The sequence below is a fragment of the Bos indicus genome, chromosome 8, assembly GCF_029378745.1.
Source record: "Bos indicus isolate NIAB-ARS_2022 breed Sahiwal x Tharparkar chromosome 8, NIAB-ARS_B.indTharparkar_mat_pri_1.0, whole genome shotgun sequence".
NCBI classification, from domain to species: domain Eukaryota; kingdom Metazoa; phylum Chordata; class Mammalia; order Artiodactyla; family Bovidae; genus Bos; species Bos indicus.
Genome location: NC_091767.1, coordinates 16,608,577 through 16,632,516, shown reverse-complemented (window position 1 = coordinate 16,632,516; position 23,940 = coordinate 16,608,577). Strand labels below are relative to the sequence as shown.

At 44.0% G+C, this 23,940-nt stretch overlaps 2 protein-coding genes across 5 annotated transcripts in view; one reads left to right on the top strand and one right to left on the bottom strand.

Moving 5' to 3' along the window:
- MOB3B (MOB kinase activator 3B) overlaps positions 1 to 23,712 on the bottom strand; it is a 248,241-nt gene extending 224,529 nt beyond the window's left edge. Inside the window, exons 1-2 of one of the 4 annotated variants that reach the window (XM_070794199.1) lie at positions 23,485 to 23,710; positions 22,745 to 22,840 (exon numbers count right to left, since the gene is read on the bottom strand). The gene's annotated coding sequence lies outside the window, so the exon portion shown is untranslated. Of the gene's footprint in view, positions 1 to 22,258; positions 22,690 to 22,744; positions 22,841 to 23,484 lie in introns of those variants that run through there. The other 3 variants (XM_070794201.1, XM_019965863.2, XM_070794200.1) reach the window with 3 other exon arrangements.
- Positions 17,614 to 18,261, top strand: IFNK (interferon kappa). Its single transcript, XM_070794202.1, has one exon. The coding sequence runs from the start codon at positions 17,614 to 17,616 to the stop codon at positions 18,259 to 18,261; it is 648 nt and encodes a 215-aa protein (XP_070650303.1).
- Positions 23,713 to 23,940: the final 228 nt, after the last annotated feature.

Sequence of the window (23,940 nt, the reverse complement as noted above, 5' to 3'; positions counted from 1 at the left end):
CCTGGAGCTCTGCTGCCTGGGCTGTTTGAGTCACTGCAATGTTTCTTAGGAATCACTGGAAATTTTGAAGGAGGCACAGGAGAATCAGACAGAAACTTGAGACCACTAATTTGATTTTCTCTTAGAATCTTGGAATCTTATTTCAATAGCTCTAATTAAGACACTTTCGTTTAAACTTCACACATTTTATAACCATTGCTACCTTTGAACTGTTACTCACCTGAACAAATCATCTGTCCAAGAGGACTGGGACACATGCCAAGCCCAGACCAGGCTACGTGCCTCCCCCATGTGCCTGAGATCTCTTCTTTTCATCTATCACATTTTCCATCATCACAATAGTAAAAAATTACTGCATGTCTGCCACATGGTAGGCACTGTGCCAGGTCATCCTATTTCATCTTGACCATTGAGTTTTGTAGTTCTCATCCCAAGTCTTGGTGTCAACATAGATTGGCTACAGGCAGGCAGGCAGGAAGGAAGGAAGGCAGGATGTATTTCCAGTTCCCCCAATTTAAAGACACATCAAATAAAATTATTAGCCCGATAAATTTATGAAGCATCTTTTGTACAATACGTACTTTACTAATATCTTTATCTTCCTTTCAGTGGAATTTCAACATATCTTATGAAAAGAATAAACATGACAATTTCAAGTGACTTGATGGCAGCAAGAAGCTTATGTGGTATTGGAAAAAGAAAAGGGAGAAGAAAACCAAACAAAAGTAAGAGGAGCAAAAGGCATTTTACAATATAAAAGCTGTGAGTGTTTCATATCTCTCTTCTGTTTAAAACAAACAAACAAAAAACACTGGGGTTATAATTCCATCACTGTCACAGCCTATGTTGCCCTCATAAAAGAGTAATTTCATAATCCTCCACTGATATGAAGTTGCACTGATATTTGGGCCTTAGATTTACATATTTTCTAATGTTATCTTCTTTTATTTATAAAATTATTTTAATTATTAATCAAACTTTTATTGATAATTTATGTCAATTTGATGATAATAAAGTGGTTTTTATTTTAATTATTTTTAAAATAACTGTTTATTTGGCTGTGCTGGGTCTTGGCTGTGGCATGTGGGCTCTTTGATCTTTGTTGTAGCATGAGGGCGGGGAGGAGTCTTTAGTTTCATTTTATGCCCCATTTAGACCAGTTTTTCACAAAGGCTCTGACTCCTCATTCCCCTAAACGCTGGCTCCTCAGGATATTCCTAAATGTGATTTTTTTAAAAAAGTACATGGTTGGACTTCCCTGGTGGTCCAGTGTTAAGAATCGCCAATAAAATAAATAAATAAAAAATTTTAAAGTACATAGTCAAATAAACTTGTCATATCATGGTTTAAACAAGCTTAACAGGTGTCTTGCTGTAAGCTTTTAGAGGTTTATAATATGCTAATATACACCATGAGTCTACACTGAACATATAAAGTTTTCTAAATTTCTTGAATCACAAAAAGCTTTTTTCACGGAACTTCTTGCAAAATTAGTGTTTCATGAAACCAACTTAGGGAAGACAGATCTGAGTACTTTCCGCACCTGAAGATGCTGTGCTGATATTACCCCATTTCTAACTGCAGGAGGCTCTGGTCTGACACACAGCCCGTCTCTGCATCAGGATCCCCCAAGCTGACCTGAACTAGCTCACTGGGAGTAGCCCTGAGACGCTCTGGTGCAGAGGCCCTGGCAGGCCCCCGCTCTCGCCCCTTCTCACAGGGCCAGCACTGCTTTTGCCTCCCTCTGCCACAGAAGCCAGAAATGAATTTCAGCCACACCCTGGAATCTGTCTGGTCCCTATGTCTGTCTGGTCCTCCATGTCTGGTCCCTCATGTCCAGTCAAAGCTGGACATAAACAGCTTCCAGCATATAAACTGACTACAGGGAGACAGAAATTGTCTTGCTGTTCCGACAGGAAAAAGGACCCAAGTGCGTTCAACCTATTTTATGAGAAGTCAGGCTTCTGAGAAGTTATGGCTACGATGTTATTAGGTGACAGATTTTCTTCTCCATTTAAGAAAAGAAGGAAGGAAAAACATGGTATACTCAAGACACTTATTTTCACTTAAGTACAGTTTAACAGAAAATCAGGCAGACTTTAGTTTTGTGCAGCTTTTACCAATTATGTAACTTTTTGCAGCCTTGGTTCCTCAAAACTATAAAATGGGATCTTGCCATATTCTTTTGGTGTTAAAGTGAAAGAATGTTTGCAAACTTGGTCATACTATGCTTGATGAATGGTTGACACACAATGCAGTATTAGCTATGGATGGTACTGAAGGATTGTGTTCTCCATGTTGGTCCCCCTGGGAAATAAGGTCCATGGGTTCTTTTTGTTTAAAAAAGCAAATGACAGCATCTTTCCACAAAAATAGATTTCTTGCAAGGAAAACATGCTTTAAAAAAAAAGACACAAATTAATCATTTCTCTTCTTATTTGTATTGCCCTTGGGGAAAAAAAATAAGAATCTTCTATTTCAACAACACCTCTTGTTCTACTTGTCAGAAAATAAATAAGTAACCTTACTAGAGGGCTACCTGTGGGTGACAACTCCAATTATCTTCAAGTGTATTAAAAAAAAAAAACTTTATTGGGTCTCTACAATGTGTCCCCGCATGCCAGGCCAATCCCCAAGCCAACTCTAACCAGTGCCAACACATCCCGATGGCTAGACTTTCTCCAAATGGATCAGAAGCATGGCAGAGATGGGCTAGCTGTTCACCAAGGCAGTCCCTCATCTTCCTGGGCACATGGCCAGATTGAATTTCCTGGCAGCCCTCACTCTTAGCTCTGACTATGTGACTAAGTCCCTGCCAATGGGATGTGAATGGAAGTATGTGTGCCCTTTCAAGCCTAAGCCATACAATGCTCCCATGCACATCCCTCCAGCTCTTGCCATTTGCCCCAGCTTGATAAAAATAAGCTTGGAAAACTTGGAAGCCACAAGGGAGATAGCAGAACCACAAGATGGAAAAAGCCTGATGCCTGATCACTTCTTGAGGAAAAAAGCCAACCACAGCGCATGAGTATTTCTCACTCAAGTATACTTTGAAACTATCTTTCCACAAAAATAGATTTCTTGCAAGTTCCAAACTACATATGAGTGAGAAATACTCCAATCAGGTTTGAGCTATTCTGTGTTTTTGGATGTGCTTATTAAGTTAGCCCCCTGGTGGCTCAGAGGTTAAAGTGTCTGCCTCCAATGCAGGAGACCCTGGTTCGATCCCTGGGTTGAGAAGATCCACTGGAGAAGGAAATGGCAACCCACTCCAGTACTCTTGCCTGGAAAATCCCATGGACAGAGGAGCCTGTTAGGCCATAGTCCACGGGGTCACAAAGAGTCAGACACGACTGAGTGACTTCACTTTTTTTATTAAGTTAGCTAGCCTAGGAACCTCCGTGGTGGTCCAGTGGTTAAGAAGCCACCTGCCAATGCAAGGGACACATGTTTGATCCCCGGTCTGGGAAGATTTCACATGCCATGTGACAACTAAGCTTGTGCACCACAACTGCTGATCCCACACACCTCACTTACTGAACCCCAAGCACCCTAGAGCCCAAGCTCTGCAACCAGAGAAGCCAGCACAATGAGAAGCCCGAGCACTGCCATTAGACAGTAGCCCCCACTTGCTGTAACCAGAGAAAGCCTTTGTGCAGCAACGAAGACCTAGGGCACACAAAAATCCAAAAAGTAATTATTTTAAAAGTAGCTGGTAATCTAGAACTAAGATAACATTGCAGCCTAGCTTCTACTGCAGGTAAACCATCAGAAGTGCCAGAAGTTTAAGAAAAACATTCCTGAAAACCTTGAAATGAAAAATAATCATTTCACTTAAAAATGTTTCTGTAACACAAGAAAAGTTTGTCATTGCTTGACTTTAGTGACAAGAACATCTTGACCCAGCCTGTCAAATACCTATGTTTCACGGTAGTATAGTTTGTGTCAGAGTACAGACCGATACTTCTGACAATTAGACATTTCTGAGACTTTTTAGAAAAACCAAACTGGAGAAAACTGGAGTTGTTAGCTATATATAGGCTTTCATCTATATTTTGTAATTAATAGATTACAATCTCTTTCTTAACTTCAGAACTGTATGATTATAGTAATTATATATTCCATTATGATTTGACTATAGATAGTAATCCATGATTTAAATTGATCGTGAGACACATGGTTTAATTTAAAAAGGCTGAAGCATACAGGGGTATGCATTATTTCTGTGTAGCAGGGGACACTCAGAAATTTAAGCCTCAAGCTAAACCTGGGAAATTCAAGCTTCAATCCCAACCCAGGTCTAATGAAGTAAATTATTTATTTTGTTGTCTGAAGTATAAGGGACCTACCCTAGTTGAGGCCATCCAGTTAAAGATGTAATGCCAAATGAGATTACTTACTGGCTATCAAAACACGACCTTATAATCAAATGGATATCTACAGTGTTTCTGGAACACTGCCTTTGGTGATCACAGGTGTTAGCCTGAACCCAAATACATCATAAACAGCTTTTCTCAAACCATCTTATTCCCTCCATCACCACTGCTTCCACCTTTATCTAGGCCTCCATAACTCTAACCCGGCCTGCTGAAATATCTGCTCTCATCCTAGGCTCTCTGCTTCCATTCTTCCTCCTTCTCCAGACAGCCCCCAGCAAGGAGTCCCCAAAGTGATCTCTTCAAAGCACGAGTCACACGATGCCACGCTCTTGCTTAAAATTCTTTCATGTATCTACACTAATCTTAGAATAAAACTGGAGATCTGTCACAGCCTACCATTCCCTATCCAACCCCAACGTATCCTAGGACCAATTACCCCACTCCCTTCACTCCAACACAACCAATCGCCTTTGTGTTTCTTGGATTATTCCAAGCTCTTTCCAATGACAGTTTCTGAACCTACTCTTCTCATTGCCTGAAATGCCCACCCTCCAGATCTTAACACTGTGGATTTTTCCTCATCCTTCAAGTCTCAATTCAGCCATCACCTCTGCAATTACCCTCTTATCCTATTAATTTCCTTCATAACACCGGTAACACCCTGTATTCTTTCAGTTCAGTTCAGTTCAGTCATTCAGTTGTGTCTGACTCTTTGCGACCCCATGGACTGCAGCACGCCAGGCTTCCCTGTCCATCACCAATTCCCAGAGCTTACTCAAACTTATGTTCATTGAGTCAGTGATGCCATCCAACCATCTCATTCTCTGTCTCCCCTTCTCCTACTGCCTTCAATCTTTCCCAGTATCAGGGTCTTTTCAAATGAGTCAGCACTTCTCATCAGGTGGCCAAAGTATTAGAGTTTCCACTTCAGCATCAGTCCTTCCAATGAATATTCAGGACTGATTTCCTTTAGGATTCACTGGTTTGGTCTCCTTGAAGTCCAAGGGACTCTGAAGAGTATTCTCCAACACCACAATTCAAAAGTATCAATTCTTTGGTGCTCAGCTTTCTTTATAGTCCAACTCTAGCATCCATACATGACTACTGGAAAAATGATAGCTTTGACTATATGGACCTTTGTCTGCAAAGTAATGTCTCTGCTTTTTAATATGCTGTTTAGGCTGGTCATAGCTTTTCTTCCAAGGAGCAAGCGTCTTTTAATTTCATGGCTGCCGTCACCATCTGCAATGATTTTGGAGCCTAAGAAAATAAAGTCTGTCACTGTTTCCATTGTTTCCCCATCTGTTTGCCATGAAGTGATGGGACTAGATGCCATGATCTTAGTTTTCTGAATGTTGAGCTTTAAGCCAACTTTTTCAGAATCCTCTTTCACTTTCATCAAGAGGCTCTTTAGTTCTTTGCTTTCTGCCATAAGGGTGGTGTCATCTGCGTATCTGATCTGCGTTATTGATATCTCTCCCAGCAATCTTGATTCCAGCTTGTGCTTCATCCAGCCCATTATTTCTCATGATGTATTCTGCATAGAAGTTAAATAAGCAGGGTGACAATATACAGCCTTGACATACTCATTTCCCGATTTGGAACCTGTCTGTTGTTCCATGCCCAGTTCTAACTGTTGCTTCTTGACGTGCATACAGATTTCTCAAGAGGCAGGTGAGGTGGTCTGGTATTCCCATCTCTTTCAGAATTTTCACAGTTTGTTGTGGTCCACACAGTCAAAAGCTTTGGCATAGTCAATAAAGCAAAAGTTGATGTTTTTCTGGAACGCTCTTGCTTTTTCGATGATCCAGTGGATGTTGGCAATTTGATTTCTGGTTCTTCTGCCTTTTCTAAATGCAGCTTGAACATCTGAAAGTTCACAGTTCACATACTGTTGAAGTCTGGCTTGGAGAATTTGAGCATTACTTTGCTAGCGTGTGAGATGAGTGCAATTGTGCAGTAGTTTGAGCATTCTTTGGCATTGCCTTTTCTCTGGGATTGGAAAGAAAACTTTTCCAGTCCTGTGGCCCCTGCTGAGTTTTCCAAATTTGCTGGCATATTGAGTGCATCACTTTCACAGCATCATCTTTTAGGATTTGAAATAGCTGAACTGGAATTCCATCACCTCCACTAGCTTTGTTCGTTGTGATGCTTCCTAAGGCCCACTTGACTTCACATTCCAGGATGTCTGGCTCTAGGTCAGTTGGTTAGTTTTCTGTGATTATGGTTTTCATTCTCTCTGCCCTCTGATGGTTATGGCAGCTTCCTGATGGGAGAGACTGACTGAAGGGGAAACTGGGTCTTGTTCTGATGGGCAGGGCCATGCTCAGTAAATCTTTAATCCAAGAGTCTCTGGCAGAGGCATGGTTCGGGGGCACTGAGTGCAGGGTGTGTGCATGGGACCTTTTGAAGGAGGTCACCATTATCTTCATTACCTCCACCACAGTTTGGCCTCAGGGCAATCAATAAGGAGGGAACACAGCCCCGCCCATCAACAAACAATTGGATGAAAGATTTACTGAAATTGTATTCTTTACTGTCTGAAAATCTGGACACTATGAAGACACCAACTTCTTCACCTCTTTATCTTTTACACTATCTTGTTTCAGGCATCATATCGTCAAAGAAGAATGAATGGATGGATGGATAAAATTATAGGGAACAGATCATTTTAGCACTCATTGTCCCATGGATCTTCCATAAGAAAGTCTTATCACATTTAGCAGTGAGTATTACTGCCGTCTACCAGTGGGGATGGTTATAGGGAAATGCCAATTTCGTCTCCCTTAAGTGCAGTATTCCTGGAAATACAAAGTTTTAGCATTGAGGCCATCCATGTATGGGTTCTATTCTTATATAAAAAATGTTTGAGTTTACAAAATTAATAGTTCCAAGAGGATGTCTTAACATTTAATTATCTACAATATTTGGGGCACAAGGCTATCTTCCCTTTGAATTTTAAGCTCTCCAACTTACAAAAAATCTTTCTCAGAAGAGACAAAAGTCCCCTCGATGCAGAGTCAAACCACAGGCTGCCTGCTTGAGTTCCCACATCCAGAACTATCGCCCTTAGAGGAGTGTGGCAAAGCAAGCCCACAACTTCATGGAAGTCCAAGACACACTTCACTTCTGCTGATGGCACTGGGTCAATATGACAAAATAGTCTGTATTCCCAGTTCTGGCTAAATAGAAGAGAGTCATGCCTACAAACAATTTCCCCCGAAGTTCCTCTGTATGTATAATAGGAAACACAGAAATGGATCTGGGCAGGGACTCTGGAAATGTCAGGGCAGTTTCTCCACACTGAGTGTCCTGGAAATGCCAACATATGTGACTACACTTTTCCACACTTGGAGCCCTGATGAAGAAAGGCTATCCCAATCCAGAATTCATGAACTCCGTTCCACAGCTCAACAGGAGAAAACTCAACAAGCTGCTGCAGAAAGCCTACAAGAAACTTTGCACTGGCCATGTAACATCCACCTGCACCGAGGGAGGTTACAAGATTCAGCCTTGGGACTTCCCTGGTGGTCCAGTGGTTAAGAATCCGCCTGACAATGCAGGGGACATGGGTTAGATCCCTGGTCCAGGAAGATTGTACATGCCATGGGGCAACTAAGCCTGTGCATCATAACTACTGAGTCTGTGTTCCAGTTCAAGAGAAGCCATGGCAAGGAGAAACCCGAGTACCGCAACTACAGACTAGCCCTGGCTCGCTGCAACTAAAGAAAGCCCATGCACAGCAACGAAGACCCAGCACAGCCAAAGTAATTAATTATGAATTTTTGAAAAAAAAATTCAGCCTTGTAATACATGGTGGTGATGGTGGTGACAGTTACTCCTGTAAGGAAGTTGCTGGGGTCTTTGTCCAGAAAATCCTACTGCACTCTCTTTCAGAAAGACTGCAGGAAAAACTACCCCCAGGACTCAGCACCAAGAAGAGCTTTGCTTTGGGACTTCTGTGGTAGTCTAGCAGTTAAGATTATGAGCTCCCAATGCAGGGAATCAGGGTTTGATCCCTAGTTGGAGAACTAAGATCCCACATGCCATGTGATATGGCCACATACACAAAAAAGAAAAAAAGAAGAGCTTTGCCTCTACTGAAGATTTAGCTTTGCTGCTAGTTTGTTTTATCTCTTGGATACTGTGGTTACTTTGTGTGTGTGTTAGTCACTGAGTCGTGTCCAACTCTTTGCAACCCCACTGACTGTAGCCTGCCAGACTCCTCTGTCCGAGAAATTCTTCAGGCAAGAATACTGGAATGGGTTGTCATTTCCTTCTCCAGGGAATCTTCCTGACCCAGGGTTTGAACTCGGGTCTCCTGCATTGCAGGCAGATGCTTTACCATCTAAGATACTAGGGAAGCAGGGCAGGGTTCCGCCTTGCTTCTAGAAAGCCTAGAGACAGATTTGCAATCTCTCTTCCATAACGACACTAGACATTATGACAAGCACACTTATGTTCAGACTGCACCTGACTTCATCTTGTTTTCTTGCTCTTGTTTTCTCTCAACTCTAATTTCTTTAACTGTTTTTATTCTCCTATGTTATATATATATTTATGTGTGTATGCTCAGTGGCTCAGTTGCATCTGACTCTTGTGACCCCACAGACCGTAGCATGCCAGGCTCCTGTGTCCATGGGATTTCCCAAGCAAGAATACTGGAGCAGGTTGCCATCTCCTCCTCCAGGGGATCTTCCCAACCCAGGGATGGAACACACATCTCCTGCATTGGCAGGCAGATTCTTTACCACTGAGCTACCTGAGAAACCCATATATATATTTATAAGTTTCTTCAAATCCTTTTGGGAATGAAATACACACACAGTGGATTTTATACCAAACCTTTAGAACCCCTACATCTTGCAAATATACAATTTGGGCTCAGACAGACCTGGGTTTGAAATCTAATCCTGTGGATTTCCAGATACGTGATATCAGGCAAGTCACCTAATACTTCCAAGTTTCCATTTCCTTCTCTTTAAACTGAGGGTAATAACATCTATTAACTATGACTATTAACTATAACTATTAATCTGCTGCTGCTACTGCTGCTAAGTCGCTTCAGTCCTATCCGACTCTGTGTGACCCCATAGACGGCAGCCCACCAGGCTCCCCAGTCCCTGGGATTCTCCAGGCAAGAACACTGGAGTGGGTTGCCATTTCCTTCTCCAATGCATGAAAGTGAAAAGTGAAAGTGAAGTCACTCAGTCATGTCCAACTCTTTGCAACCCCATGGACTGCAGCCTACTAGGCTCCTCTGTCCATGGGATTTTCCAGGCAAGAGTACTGGACTGGGGTGCCATTGCCTTCTCCAATGACCAACCTAGACAGCATATTAGAAAGCAGAGACATTACTTTGCCGACAAAGGTCCATATAGTCAAAGCTATGGTTTTTCCAGTAGTCATGTATGGATGTGAGAGTTGAACCATAAAGCAAGCCAAGAACCAAAGAATTGATGCTTTTGAGCTGTGGGGTTGGAGAAGACTCTTAAGAGTCCCTTGGACTGCAAGGAGATCCAATCAGTCAATCCTAAAGGAAATCAGTCCTGAATATTCATTGGAAGGACTGATGCTGAAGCTGAAACTCCAATTCTTTGGCCACCTGATGTGAAGAACTGATTCATTGCAAAAGACCGTAATGCTGGGAAAGATTGAAGGCAGGAAGAGAAGGGGACAACAGAGAATGAGATGGTTGGACGGCATCACTGACTTGATGCACATGAGTTTGAGCAAGCTCTGGGAGTTGGTGATGGACAGGGAGGCCTGGCATGCTGCAGTCCATGGGGTCGCAAAGAGTCAGACACAACTGAGCAACTGAACTGAATTGAATAACATCTATTAATATATTGTATAGTGGCTATGAGACTTAAAGATAATTTACTTAAAGAGTTGGTACTTAGTACCTACTACATAAACAGTATCTCTACTGTAATTAGTAACTATGCAGACTGTTACCAAAGAATACCAAAGGCAATGTCTGGAAGACATGGGGACACACGAAAACACGGACAACTTCATCTGACTATGGAAGCAGAGACGAGCGATATGTCTACAAGGCAAGGAACACCGAGGATTTCCAGCACTAACCAGAAGCTACAAGAGGCAAGAGTCTTCCCTTGAAGGTTTGGTGGGACCACGGCCCTAATGACACTTTAATTTTGGACTTCTAGACTCCAGAACTATCAGGGAATAAACTTCTATTGTTGTAAGCCACATTGTTCATGGAAATTTACTACAGCAGTCCTGGGAAACTATCAATACTACATTCTCCAACACTTGTAGCCCCAACTGGCAGAAGTGAAATAACCAAGCCAACTTTCAGTCCCATTGACATCTGCCAAGAACTCACGGATACATATCTGGCATGTTTCATGAGGGGCATATGCTGGAAGATCACAAACGAGGGAAAAGACGAGGGAGAGGCTTTGATTTTAGGCTTAAAGGAATTAATTGCCCTCTCTGACTTTACCCCCAAGTACCACTGTGACCTTGGGCAAGTCACTTTATCCCTCGAACCCCAAGTCTGTCTCTCAGTGCCCTTCCAACCCTAAATTCTAGGATTTAGAGTCTGTACTTCACAGGTTAGCTAGAGGGAGGAGAGTTGTCAGGAAGAAAAAAGCCCCCTCGGCATGGCACCCCATGGCTCTACTAGATTATTCTAGACACCATCCTCAAAACCAGGCATTGCTCAGACACTAAAAGAAAAAAAAAGCCTAAAATTTGGAGCATGTGAATTTTCTGTCAAAGAAAAGTCCACTTAAATTTTTCCATAATAATGCCTTTCTTTGTTCTTTATAAATGCTAGGAAATCTTATGACCACATGCAAACTGACAGGAATTTTAAAAAGACACTACCCTTGTTTCTGCCATGGCAATTCCTTTTAAAATTTTTATCCAAGACAAAAGGACATCTCTGTCTATCTCTCAGTCCACTCTCGTTGATTTTCCAAACCACAGGCATATTTGGATACGGTCTGGGGAGAAATCCACATCTATTCAGTGAGTAAAAGAGAGGGCTATTCTGGAAGGTGACCTCTTCTCATCTGAAATGCTTACCACCACCTCAAAAGTGAAAGCCCCAGTAGTGTTAAAATGAACCGAGTGGAACAAGGATTCGGATGGAAGCTGTTCTGGTGAACCCCAAACTGAGGGTAGGTTTTACCGATGGTGCATGTTAATTTACGTACATACTTATTTCACCAGGTGAAGTGTCTTTTCATCAGGGATCCTTTTCTAAAAGCTCCAAGTCGCCCTGTGGAGGAAGTTACTGTATGCATCATTTGAAGCTGGGCTGTGAAAGAGAGACAGCGGGAAGTCTGTCCACTCAGCCTCCCTAAGGGAGCCCTGGGGAATCCCAAAGGTGATCACCGGAAGCACATGATAGGAGAAGTGACAACATTCGGGGGAGGGGGGAAGTCCTGATTTTGGAACCACTCAGCAGTTTCTTCAGCACAAGTTAACACCCAAACTTAAGAAGCGTAAAAACGTCACCTGGCAGGCTTCTATTCAACAAACATCGATGTCTTTATTGAAGAAGTACCGTGCATACAAAACTGAGTAAGAGATATGTCTTGCCTGGAGGCAAAGATGTATGAGTCAACCAAATAACACAGAACTATGAGATACTACCTGCATGGAGGTATGTTGGTGTTCATGACCTAACCAGCCCCGGGGAATCCCAAAGACAAAGCAATGGAAGGAGGAGGGGATGCTGAATGAATGCTTCGGCTGCCATCTACCATTCTGTGAACTTCTCAAATCTCCCCAGCACCTGACTTTGCCCGCCCTGTGTCTCTACACCAGAACTAAAACCACCAAATAACTTCCCTGTCACTGAGAGACACAGCTTCATTATCTTCCCTCAGTCATCCAACAAATAATTACTGAGTACTTAGTACGCGCAGGACGCTGTGAAAGGCCCTGGACCTGTCTGATCCAGGTCTGGTGAGCCATTTTACCCTGGGCTTCATATTCACTAAGGATTTATAATAACACAGATTTAAAAAATCATATCATATCCAAGTGATATCAAATATACAGTCACAGAGATACAAGTTCCAGGCTTAAATTTCAAGGCATATCACAATCTTTATAATCCTGTTATGGTAATTTTCAAAACATACGTGCAAGTCTCCCTACTCCCATGCTATAGATCTGCAAGGAAGTGGTCCAGGTGTCTCTGCATGTCTGTGGGCCCTGCAGGCATTCAAGAATGAGCAGCAGACAAGCCAGCTGTTGGACGTGTGCTCACAGAACTTAGTGTTTGATGGGGAGACAGATATCAAGCAAGGACCTACCACACTGATAGCTGTGGTTACTGCAGGGGAGAGAGACATGATGGGGAGCGGAGCTGGCAAGCCAGCTTTCACTTTATCTGAAGTGTTTAAATGTTTACAATACGAACACATCCACCTATTTCCTGTGGAGTCACTGTAAGTTTCTATATCAGGTGCATCATCAAGAGAAGAACAACCAAGAAAGGACCAGGGGAGGGGTGGACCCCAGCGTGGGAGGCAGTGGAAATGGGTGAAACACCAAGTTGTCGCAGCGTCAGGGTTGGTCTGGGCTAAAACAGTTCCACACGACTTTGTGGTGGCCATGGTCTGCACGCCACGTGGAAAGCAGTGCTGGGCATGGATACAACAGGCTTCCCATCTTTGAGCTCCCTACTGGGCTCAATCACCTAGTGACCCCACAAATGCAATGACTAACTTACACGCACTGAGTAACGTAACGTGTGTAGGATCAACATGTTAGGCTCACTCTGGTTCAAAACTTGCCTTTTCCTGGAGTGCTATCAATCTCACCATACGATGCCAAATGCCCACGAGTGAGTCATGGGTATCTCGTCTAGACCTAGATGTCTCATCTTCACTTTGTCAAATTGTGTCTCATCCATTACCAATAACCATGTCATCCCCATGTAAAATTCACACAGTTCCACTGAAAACAGGACATCCCTGATAATCACCTTTCCCCCGATCTAGAGAAATGAGAGCAGATATCATGGAACAATGCATGCTAAGTCACTTCAGATCTGTCCAACTCTTTGAGACCCCATGGACTGCAGTCCGCCAGGCTCCTCTGTCCATGAGATTCTCCAAACAAGAATACTGGAGTGGGTTGCCATGCCCTCCTCCAGGGGATCTTCCCCACCCAGGAATCAAACATTCATTTCTTATGTCTTCCGCATTGGCAGATGGGTTCTTTACCACTAGCTCCAAACTAGGAAGCCCTATGGAACAATGTTAGCATGCGAACACATAGCCCACGGTGACAGACTGGGCAGTTGTGACACACAAATTCTGGAATAAAAACATTTCCTTACACTGTCATTCTTTTTTACTTTCTCATATTTTGAGATGGAGTCAGATGGCATGGCTTTTATAGAAGAGAGGCATGACCAACACCGATCATCCAATAATGCTTCTGATCATGACAGTTATGTGTGACTATGTGTGTGTACTATTTTGTCTTCGTATGGCAGGTACCCTCTTCAGAGTGTGCACAGGTGTCAGGGAAGGGTGCACAAGTAAAACCAGCGCAGAGAAACACAATCGAATGCCCCTGTGCATGAGGTGGACAGCTAGCAGAGGAAAAGTTTCCTGCAGAGGCCTTCATGACTGAGTTGGGCTTCTCTGGAGGCTCAGATGGTAAAGACATTGCCTGCAACACGGGAGACCCTGGTTCGATCCCTGGGTCAGGAAGATTCCCTAAAGAAGGAAATGGCAACCCACTCCAGTATTCTTGCCTGGAAAATCCTATGGACAGAGGAGCCTGGCAGGCTACAGTCCATGGGGTTGCAGAGTCGGACACGACTGAGCCACTTCACTTCACTTCTGCTCTAAGAGGTCAGTGGGGCTGGCATGGTATATAGGCTTGCCAGATAAAATATAGGACACCCAGTTAAACTTAAATTTTAGATAAATAATGAAGGATTTTTAGTACAGGTACATCCCAAATATTGCATGGGTCTTCTGTACTTTTATTTGTTAAATCAGGCAATTCTAATGGTGGAAGAGGTAGACAACATGCCTGTCAATCATCTTTCCTTTCTTGTCATGAATATTGTCAACATCATCAGCACATGAGGAATGAGGTGCATGCTATACCAAAAACCTAGGAATTTCTCCTGTACCCAAAACACTCAGAACATGCTTGCTTCTTCAACCACGGACTCCTTGAGATCATGGACTTATCTTACCCATCCTTCTTCAAGAGCTAGCCCAGTGACTGGCATGTAGTAGATGCTAAAAATACAGTTTTGAATAAATGAGGATAAAATGTGCAATGACAATAAAGGGAAGACATTTGAGGTAAGGGGGATAAGATGACAAAACTGTCCCTGACGGAAAATACAGGGACCTTCAAGGTGGTGGACGATAGCCAAATTTCCAGCCACCTCCATCATCCACTGGTAGAACCTATTAGTATAGAAGTTCAACTGAACAAACTCTTAGCTTGGTTAGTACAACGAAACTGTCTCAAAGCAGCAGGAACTATGCTAAGGTCCCTGAGTGGGTACAGGTGGAGGGGACACAAAATTGGGAGTTCAGCACTTATACAATTATTTACTTTAAAAAGCCAGAATTAAGGAGGACAAAGCACTGTAAAAGCCCCAAAGAGGAACAAGCAGTTCTGACTGAGACAATTCAAGAAGCTTTAGGAATAAGAAGTAGTATGAGGTATGGAAGGAGGTCTGGCCTTCAGAAGACTTAGGCATTTTATAAACATATATTTATTGTTATGCATACATACAGAGAGTTTATAAATGCATAGTTCATACTTCTTAATTATTTTTCTTAATGTTTGTAGCATACATACGTCTAGATTTTTTTTCTGTACATGTATGCATGTGTTTATATTTAACAGACTCTATATACTACCATGTAAACTTGCTTTTAAGCTGTAAAGCTTGCCCATCTAAATAACTAAGTATAATCCCACAGCATAATTTTGAATGCTTGCACAGACATTTTCTACTGATGATTTACTTAACCAAGTACCTACTGCTGAACATTTTAATTGTTTTCAGTTTTTCCTGTGATGAACTTCCTGACAGGTAAGTCCTTAGAGACATTCATCATTATTTCTTAGAGATAAATTTCCAGAGGGAGAATTCTGAGTCAAAGACCATGTACATTTTTAAGGCTTTTGATATATGTCACCATTTTGCTCTCAAAGAAGTCTGTGTCAGTTTATAATCCTGTATAAAAGGTCTCATTTCCCGATTATTTTTCTAAGTTAGTCATCGCACAAAATATCTCTGCAAAATCAGAGTTTATACAGAGAGAGCGTATAAAGTAACATATGTAGTAGGTTTTCTTCTCAAAATAAATCAGTCCAAAAAGCCAGGATTTTAAGAAATCTCACTTGTCTACAATTAGTCCTTGGTGCAGCCAATTAATTTAGACATGAACATTTTAAGCCAAATTTCCAGTCAAAGTCTGCCATGCTTGAGGAACGGTGGTTGCTCACCATTCTAAAATGACTTTATTAAAAATTAATGCATTTCTTTTTTTTTAAGGTGGTAATTAAAACTCCCCTCCTTTAATGGCATCCCATTTCAGGTTCCTGGAGAAAAAAAATCCACTTTTTTTGGGCATACCAGAAGAAGCCTCAGTTCAGTTCAGTTCAGTCGCTCAGTCGTGTCCGACTCCCTGCAACCCCATGAATCGCAGCACGCCAGGCCTCCCTGTCCATCACCAACTCCCGGAGTTCACCCAGACTCACGTCCATAGAGTCAGTGATGCCATCCAGCCATCTCATCCTCTGTTGTCCCCTTCTCCTGTCCCCAATCCCTCCCAGCATCAGAGTCTTTTCCAATGAGTCAACTCTTCGCATGAGGTGGCCAAAGTACTGGAGCTTCAGCTTTAGCATCATTCTTCCAAAGAAATCCCAGGGCTGATCTCCTTCAGAATGAACTGGTTGGATCTCCTTGCAGTCCAAGGGACTCGCAAGAGTCTTCTCCAACACCACAGTTCAAAAGCATCAATTCTTCGGCTCTCAGCCTTCTTCACAGTCCAACTCTCACATCCATACATGACCACAGGAAAAACCATAGCCTTGACTAGATGGACCTTTGTTGGCAAAGTAATGTCTCTGCTTTTGAATATGCTATCTAGGTTGTCATAACTTTCCTTCTGGTCAAAGAAAGTGAAAATCATAAATGGTGGACAGCCATCATCACCCCAGGAATATTGGTCCAGGTGTGAATTAGTTTGGCTAAAGTGGGTGATCACCTACTCACATACCTCCTCAGAAACAAATAAGAACAAAAAATCTTTACAGCACACAGAGCTTCTCAGCAAGCAAGAAAATTAAACTAAAGTTTTAAAATACTACTAAACCACATCTAAAAGTTTAGATACTATAAGAGAGAAGTTAATGAGGCAGAAAAATATTCCCCAGTATACAAGCCCCTGGAGGATTTCTAAGAAAGAGATCAGAGGCATACAAAATGCTAGGTGGGGATGGTAAGTGCTGGTTCAGGTTTCACTACAGGAAAGGACAGTTGGAGAGTTCCAACATTTTCTAGTGGCAATACAAAACTAAGTTGGTCTAGTCTTCTATGCGATAAGTGCCATGCTCAATGATCCACTCTGTTTTTCATCTTTCTTGAGACACAAAAAACTCAAATAAAAGAGAAAATATCCAAATATAGAAGTTTAACAAGACTGGAAAAAAACCTCAACCATGTTATGTTCTAGTGGCCTTGCAATCAAATAATCATAGTCATTTGGTCAACGTCTACGATTAACTCCGTGAGAGAAGAGGTTTGGTTATAGGGCCAGGTACAAAAAAATATTTTCTTGGAGGATCGTTCTCTCTTATGTAACAGTGTTGGGTGACCAAGTGTATAGAATCATAGCTTTCAGGGCTTTCCGAAACAGTCTGCATCTGTCCTGTGCTGGCGATTATATAGGACTGGGATGGATCATCCAGCCATCGATGATAACACAATCATAATGCTCTGCTCACTTTTCTCAAAAAAAAAAAAAAAAAAAAAGACAGCACTTCCAAAGTCAGCGTAGTCACCCCAAATCTAAAAAGCCTCAGAGGCAAAGAAGCTGAAATGCTGAGTATCATAAAATGATTAATGCAAAAACTCCTCCTCACCAAAGATACCCAGGTGTATAAAAGGCACACAAAGGAATACTTCAGACCTAAAACCTCATTGTCAACCTCTGAATCTTGTGGATTTTTCACCTCCATGGGCGAGGGGAAAAAAATGATCACCAAGCCTGATGGGATTCGAAAGTATGTGTGGCTGGCGTGCCTCATGGGTCTGTTTATCACTGGCATCCTCTCTCTGGACTGTAACTCGCTGAATGTTCGCCTGAGGAGAGTCACCTGGCAGAATCTGCAACTTCTGAGCACAATGAGCAATTCATTTCCTATAGAGTGTCTACAAGAAAGAAAAGCTTTCGAGTTGCCCCAAGAGATCCTCTCATACACCCAGCCTCTGCAGAAGAACATCAAGGAGGCCTTCTATGAAATGTCCAAACAGGCCTTCCACATCTTCACTCAAGACACCTTCCAATCCACTTGGGAAGAGAAACACCTGAGACAAGTCCAGATCGGACTTGATCACCAGCTGCAGTACCTGGAGCAATGCTTGGAAGAAGAGGAGGAGGAAAATGAAGACACAAGAGAGAGGGAAGAGCTTCTCTCAGCCGGAGAGGAGACCCTCAGGAAACCCTCAGGAGCTCCGGTCCTCCAGCTGGGCAATCTAGATCTGAGGAGATATTTCAACAGGATAGACAGGTTCCTCAAAGATAAGAAACACAGTCACTGCGCCTGGGAGATTGTCCGAGTGGAAATCAGAAGATGCTTCTACTTCTTTCAGAAACTCACAGCATTACTCAGGAGGAGATAAGGTATTCATGTATTCTAAGAATTAAAATTCTGTTTCTCCCACAATCTTGTTTTCCTTCTCATCCTCCTTCATCTTCTTTTTAAGGCTTGTGCCGTGCCATGGCTCCCCTCGACCGGATTATTGGTGGTTTGGGTAACGGTCATTTTTTTCTGCAGTTTGGCCTGGCAGCATCGGCCACATTCACCTCTCTAAACAAGGCGATGCCTACCACCCCCTGGGTGATCAAGAGTCTTGTTAGGAAATCCTGAAGACAGTTTTAGAGGAAGACTTGCCCTCCCATCCTCTTTTCTCTGTTCCTCTTTCCTTTTGCTCTTTTGTACTTGCTTTGTTGCTTTTGAACTCCCTCAAACCAATGGCCAGAGGACATGGCTCAGAGAATACTGCAAAATCTAACACCTCAATGGCTTAACTCTCTTGCTGCCAAGATTGTTTATTCTAGGAAAGTTCAGCACATTACAAGAGCCTGTACAAGACCCCATAGAATTAAAACCTTTCCTGTCTCCCTACTCTAAAAAAAAAAATAGAAATTTTGGACCCATTTGCTTCTCAGCCTGGTTTGGTTAAAATGATAGAAACTTTGCGGGTTGGTATTTTATTACTGCAAGACAGTGAAGATCTGTAATGATATTCGATGGTTGAATGAGATGACCATTAAAGTCTCATTCAACTTTTAAGAGCTTATGATTCTAATACAAACAGCATTGGTCATTCCCAATACATATCATGCGATTTTGACACTTAAAAGCATGAAAAATGCTATAGAGAAGTTTAATATCTGTCTTTTTTTTGTTTGTTTTGTAGCTGAAATGAAATACCTATGCTTAGACTACGGAAGAATTTCACACTGGAGTCTTCCCAACTAGAAGGCCACTTTCTGCTTGTTAAATAAACTAATCTTCTTACTAATACACGACACTTTAATATACTTTATCTTTTTGAAAGTTATTTTGTACCTAGATTACCCAGATTATTTACTTAAATTTTCTTGTGTGGTCCTTCATTTGTATTAATTCACCTTCTAGTTGAATTTTCTCTACCTTTCTCTCTCCCTTCTACCCCATTTCAGAATCATCTACCTTCAGGCAAGAATTAACAGAGAGATTGTGGCTACCCAAATGCATCACAGAGAGTATCCAGTTCAACTCCTGGAAGGCCTTTACTTGCTATTTGTTTTCAAAGCATGCTGCTAAAAGGTTTAGACTCAATATTCATCCATAATTAAATAGTTGGATAGTTAAACTCCAACATAGTTGTACTGAGAAAGTATTAAAATAAAACTCAGTTCAAAAGTTAGAAGAAATGTTTAAAAGAACAAGAACTAGTTGTGGATCACAGTGTACTGGTTACCAGTAGAAGGATCAGACAATAAAACAAGTTCATATCATCCATTTAGTAACAGTAACTCATCAGTAAGTGTTGTAAATTTTTAAAAAGCATTACAAGCTATAAAGGAATTGGGACATGCAAGCTACAAGGCAGAAAGTATACATTTGATATTTTCCATGAATTTCTCTAATAATGCCTTTGCATGATCGCCTTAATGATTCTCCTGGGACCATGTCAGTTACTTTAGCAATTGATGGTTGCAGTCTTGCCAAATGTTTGCAATAATGCAGAAGGAAAGAAAATCAGCACTTCTAGTCAATAGAGCTTGTCTGATTGTACCAGCAGGGGCGGAAGTCACAACGGGATGCTTTTATTCAGAGCACCACTAGTCAGAAAAAGGAGAATATTCTCACTGAAAAATAGGTAAGGACACAAACTGGTAACATCACAAGAAATACTAACAGACAATATGAAAAATGTTTATTCTCATTTGTGATTAGAGAAATGTAAAAGAAGGTAATAAGATACTCCCCTCTCATCAGTCTGGTAGAGATTAAAAAAAAAAAAAAGAGTGGTAATGTAGAGTATCAGTGGAGTGCAGGGTACAAAAGAAAAAAATCCTATGTATTGATGGGGAAATGGTAACTGGCACAAGTTTCCTACAGGACAATATAGCTATCTTAAATGTCATAAAAAAAAGTACATTAACCCCTTAGACCTAGTTATCCTATCTCCAGAAATTTATTCCATGTAAGCAATTGGATAAGATTGTTCAATGTAGCCTTATTTATAATATCCCTCCTCCTTCTGTTTTAATTTTCACCTCTGTATTTTTTATTTTTTCTTCAATGCTGGGGAGGGTCTTCTTCTAATCCTAAAATTAAAGAAGTCGTACAAGCTTATCTTTCCCTATAATTACCCTATTTTCCTTACTGGAGTAGACTGGGACAGACATTGCCCTTTCACTTTGTTAAGGATGCTTTTAGACACTTCTTGAGCAACCCAGGCACTTCCTGCTTTTCTAGTGCTGCTGCTGCTAAATTTCAAAGGAATCCTTCCGTGGGGATCATTTTCATAATGCAGTATTTGTAAAGTGCCTTCTGGTGCTTCTAAGATTTTGCTTTCTGTCTTCTGTGGGTCCCACTGGTAACATCCAGAAATTACTGGAGAATGTGTTGTGTGTGTCCTCTCTGCCGACTTCGTCTCCTTTGTTCCTCTTTATTAAATGGAAGCTCAAAAGTTCCCACTCTGGTAGGGCAAACTCCTGTAGCTGTGCAGAGCCACAGTGTCTACTTAAAACCTTCCAGTGGGTACAAGGTCACAGGTGTTCATACAGAAGCTTCCTCCCTCCCCTGGCTTGGGGCACAGATCAAAAAGTGAAGGATAAAAAAAAAAATAAGAGCCTCCCTGAGCCTTCCTGGGAGAGGCACTGACTGTATGTCAGACAGAAAAAGCTAACAATAGTATATGTAAGGCTATGTGCAGGTATACATTTCAACAGGTGTACAGACACAGTCTCCCCTCACCAGCTAAGCAACTCTGGGAGCACCATCTGGGGACCCTGCCCTCTGAGAGTGGCTACTACGTTTTTGCCCAAATTCTATTCCCCCCACCCTCCGAGGCATAGTTGATTTACAATATTATATTAGTTTCAGGTGTAAGTCCTAGGTCTTTAATAATCCTCGGTCACTAAGAATAAGCACCGTGTTTAAGCACACAACTTGATCGGAAAGGCAGAGTAATAACAGGGTCCTATAACCTCACCGGAGAAGGCAATGGCACCCCACTCCAGTACTCTTGCCTGGAAAATTCCATGGACGTAGGAGCCTGAAATCCCTTGAGTCGCTAAGAGTCAGACATGTCTGAGAGACTTCACTTTCTTTCTCTTTTCACTTTCATGCATTGGAGAAGGAAATGGCAACCCACTCCAGTGTTCTTGCCTGGAGAATCCCAGGGACAGGGGAGCCTGGTGGGCTGCCATCTATGGGGTCGCACAGAGTCGGACACGACTGAAGCAACTTAGCTTAGCTTTAGCTTATAACCTCACCGGCGCACTCACAGGGGAATTCGGTCCCCAGCTACAGATTCGCAGGGACTGAGAAACGTCTACACAGTCAGTGCTGAGTCCTCCAGGTCTGCTCTTACCAAATGTTGAGGGGGTATCCGGGCTTTAAACTGGAGCTCTGTGCGAAGTCAGGACCCCAGGTTCATTCTGGAGGGAGCCACTTCACTCCTATTTCTAAGCAAAGTCTCGAGGCTTCCTAGGTTATTTCTATATCTCCATTAGTGGCTCGGCGGTATAGAATCCGCCTACAATGCAGCAGAGTCAGGAGACCCGAGTTACAGAAGGGGACCCTTCCCGACATGGGTCGGGAAGATCCTCTGAAGAAGGAAATGACAACCCATTCCAGTGTTCTTGCCTGGGAAATTCCATGGACTACAGTCCACCGGGTCGCAAAAGGGTCGGACACGACTGAGCACAGCACAGTACACACGCTCTCCTTAAGGAGGGCGACTCGCCTGCCCTTCGGCCCTTGGAAACTCAGAGCCTTAGTCTCAGAGCCTTAGATTTAGCTATTTGCCTATCAGATCTGCCCTGATCCCGTCCCACCGCCTTTCAACGGGCCAACCACACGCCTTTAGGCGGAGATTGGAATCCACCGGAACTCACAGGAAAAGGGCACCCGGGATTGGGGCAGCACCTCGCTTCCACTCTCTCCCGCGAGCGGCACCTTCTGGATCTGCGCTCCGCGGCGCGCTAGGGATAAGATCTGAGAAATGCGCCCGGGGCCACAGGCAGCGGAGGAGGCGGGGAAGGAACAACTTTCCCTCCGCCCTCTCACCGCAAGGCCCGGGAGGGGCGGCCCCGCAGGGGTCGGGCTCCTCGCCTTCCCCAGGCAGGCTCCCGGGCGCAAGCTGGCCGGGAGGCTGGCGTAGGGGGGCGGGGGAGGAGGACGAGAGGGGCTTCCTTGTCTCCCGAGCCCCGCCAGATGTTAGAAAGGCGAACAATAGGGGAAACGCCGAGAAACAAAAGGCCATTCGCCTCGATCTCCATCGGCTCTGTCGCGTGGTCCCTGCGGGACGGACGTCTGGGAGGGGTCAGGGAGGTGGGTGAGGGGGGATCTTGAGAAGTCTGGGGTGTCGGTCTGGTACTTACTTGCCAGGCGCCGGGGGTCGGCCCTGTACCCTTCCAGAGGGGTCCAAAGGCCGGGAGGAGCAATCAGAGGAAAGTTGAAGGGTTTTCACCTTCTTCCTGAGTGCAGGGAAAGGGAGGGGCTGGATTCCAGATGTTTGACAGTTGTTGGCCCAGGGGTTACGAAGGATTTGTACGCCCTTTACACACCCTCTCCCTTCGCGAAGCATCAGCAGTCCCCGGGGCGACCCGGCCGACGCAGCGGAGTTTCCCCTTCTGAGTCCCGAGCCGAGCCTCCGCCTTCAATACCAAGACGCCCTAAACGTGGTCCCCCTGCCCGGGCGCACTTTGGTAAAAGTTTGTCTTCCCGCCACCCACAGTCCAGCATGCACTCTGCAATCATCTGCGATCCGGGATGGATTCGGGGACAGAGTCATATCCGCCCCCTCCTCCCCAAGACAAGAACGAGTTCATTGATAGATCTTTAAAAATCAAGGCCCCGGAGCCCGGGGAGGACTCTCGTTCCAACCCGGGAAGGGAGCGGGAGGAGGCTGCCAGAGCCAAGACGCGGGCAGGGGTCTGAGGCGGATTCCAGCCCCGGAAGCAGGCGGAGGGCGGGCGGGGAAACAGGGTCCGCCGCCTCCCGCCCTCCTGTTGCACTCGCCCCAGGTGTGCCCCGCACCTCTAAACCGCCCGGGCGCGACCCGGGGCGAGCGGCTGCGAGCTGCGCCACCTCCCCTCGCTCGAAGCGAGTTCTCACTCACCGTGGGGTTTTACCTTCAGCCCCGGGGCCCTGTCGGCTCGCCGCGCCGGGGCAGCTGCAGGCGGCGCGAGAGGAAGAAGGTGAGCTCGGGGCAGGAGGGGCGACGCTCGCGGATCCAGTGAGGGGCTCCCGGGCCAGCGCGCGCGGTCTCAGCAAGCGCGCGGGCGAGCGAGCACCGGGCTCCAGCTGCCGCCGCCGCCGCTCCAGAGCAGCCCCCACCGGCACCCGCAGAACGGCTCTCTTTTGCCAGGGCGCGAGCGGAGCGGGGACCCCCTGGCGGCCGCCTTCGGAATGGCAGCTCCCTTGGGAAGAGACGTCAGGTCGCCTTAGGGTCATCGTCCCTCCGGAAAGAGGTGGGGAATGGACCGTCTGAGCGAGGCTCCCAGCCTTGTGGAAAAAACATTGACCCTCTGGCCAGGGCGGGGAGAAAGCTATCAGATCAGAAAGAATGAGTTCT

Excerpts from the sequence above, each read along its gene's own strand:
- IFNK (XM_070794202.1), top strand. The coding sequence starts at position 17,614 with ATGATCACCAAGCCTGATGGGATTCGAAAGTATGTGTGGCTGGCGTGC.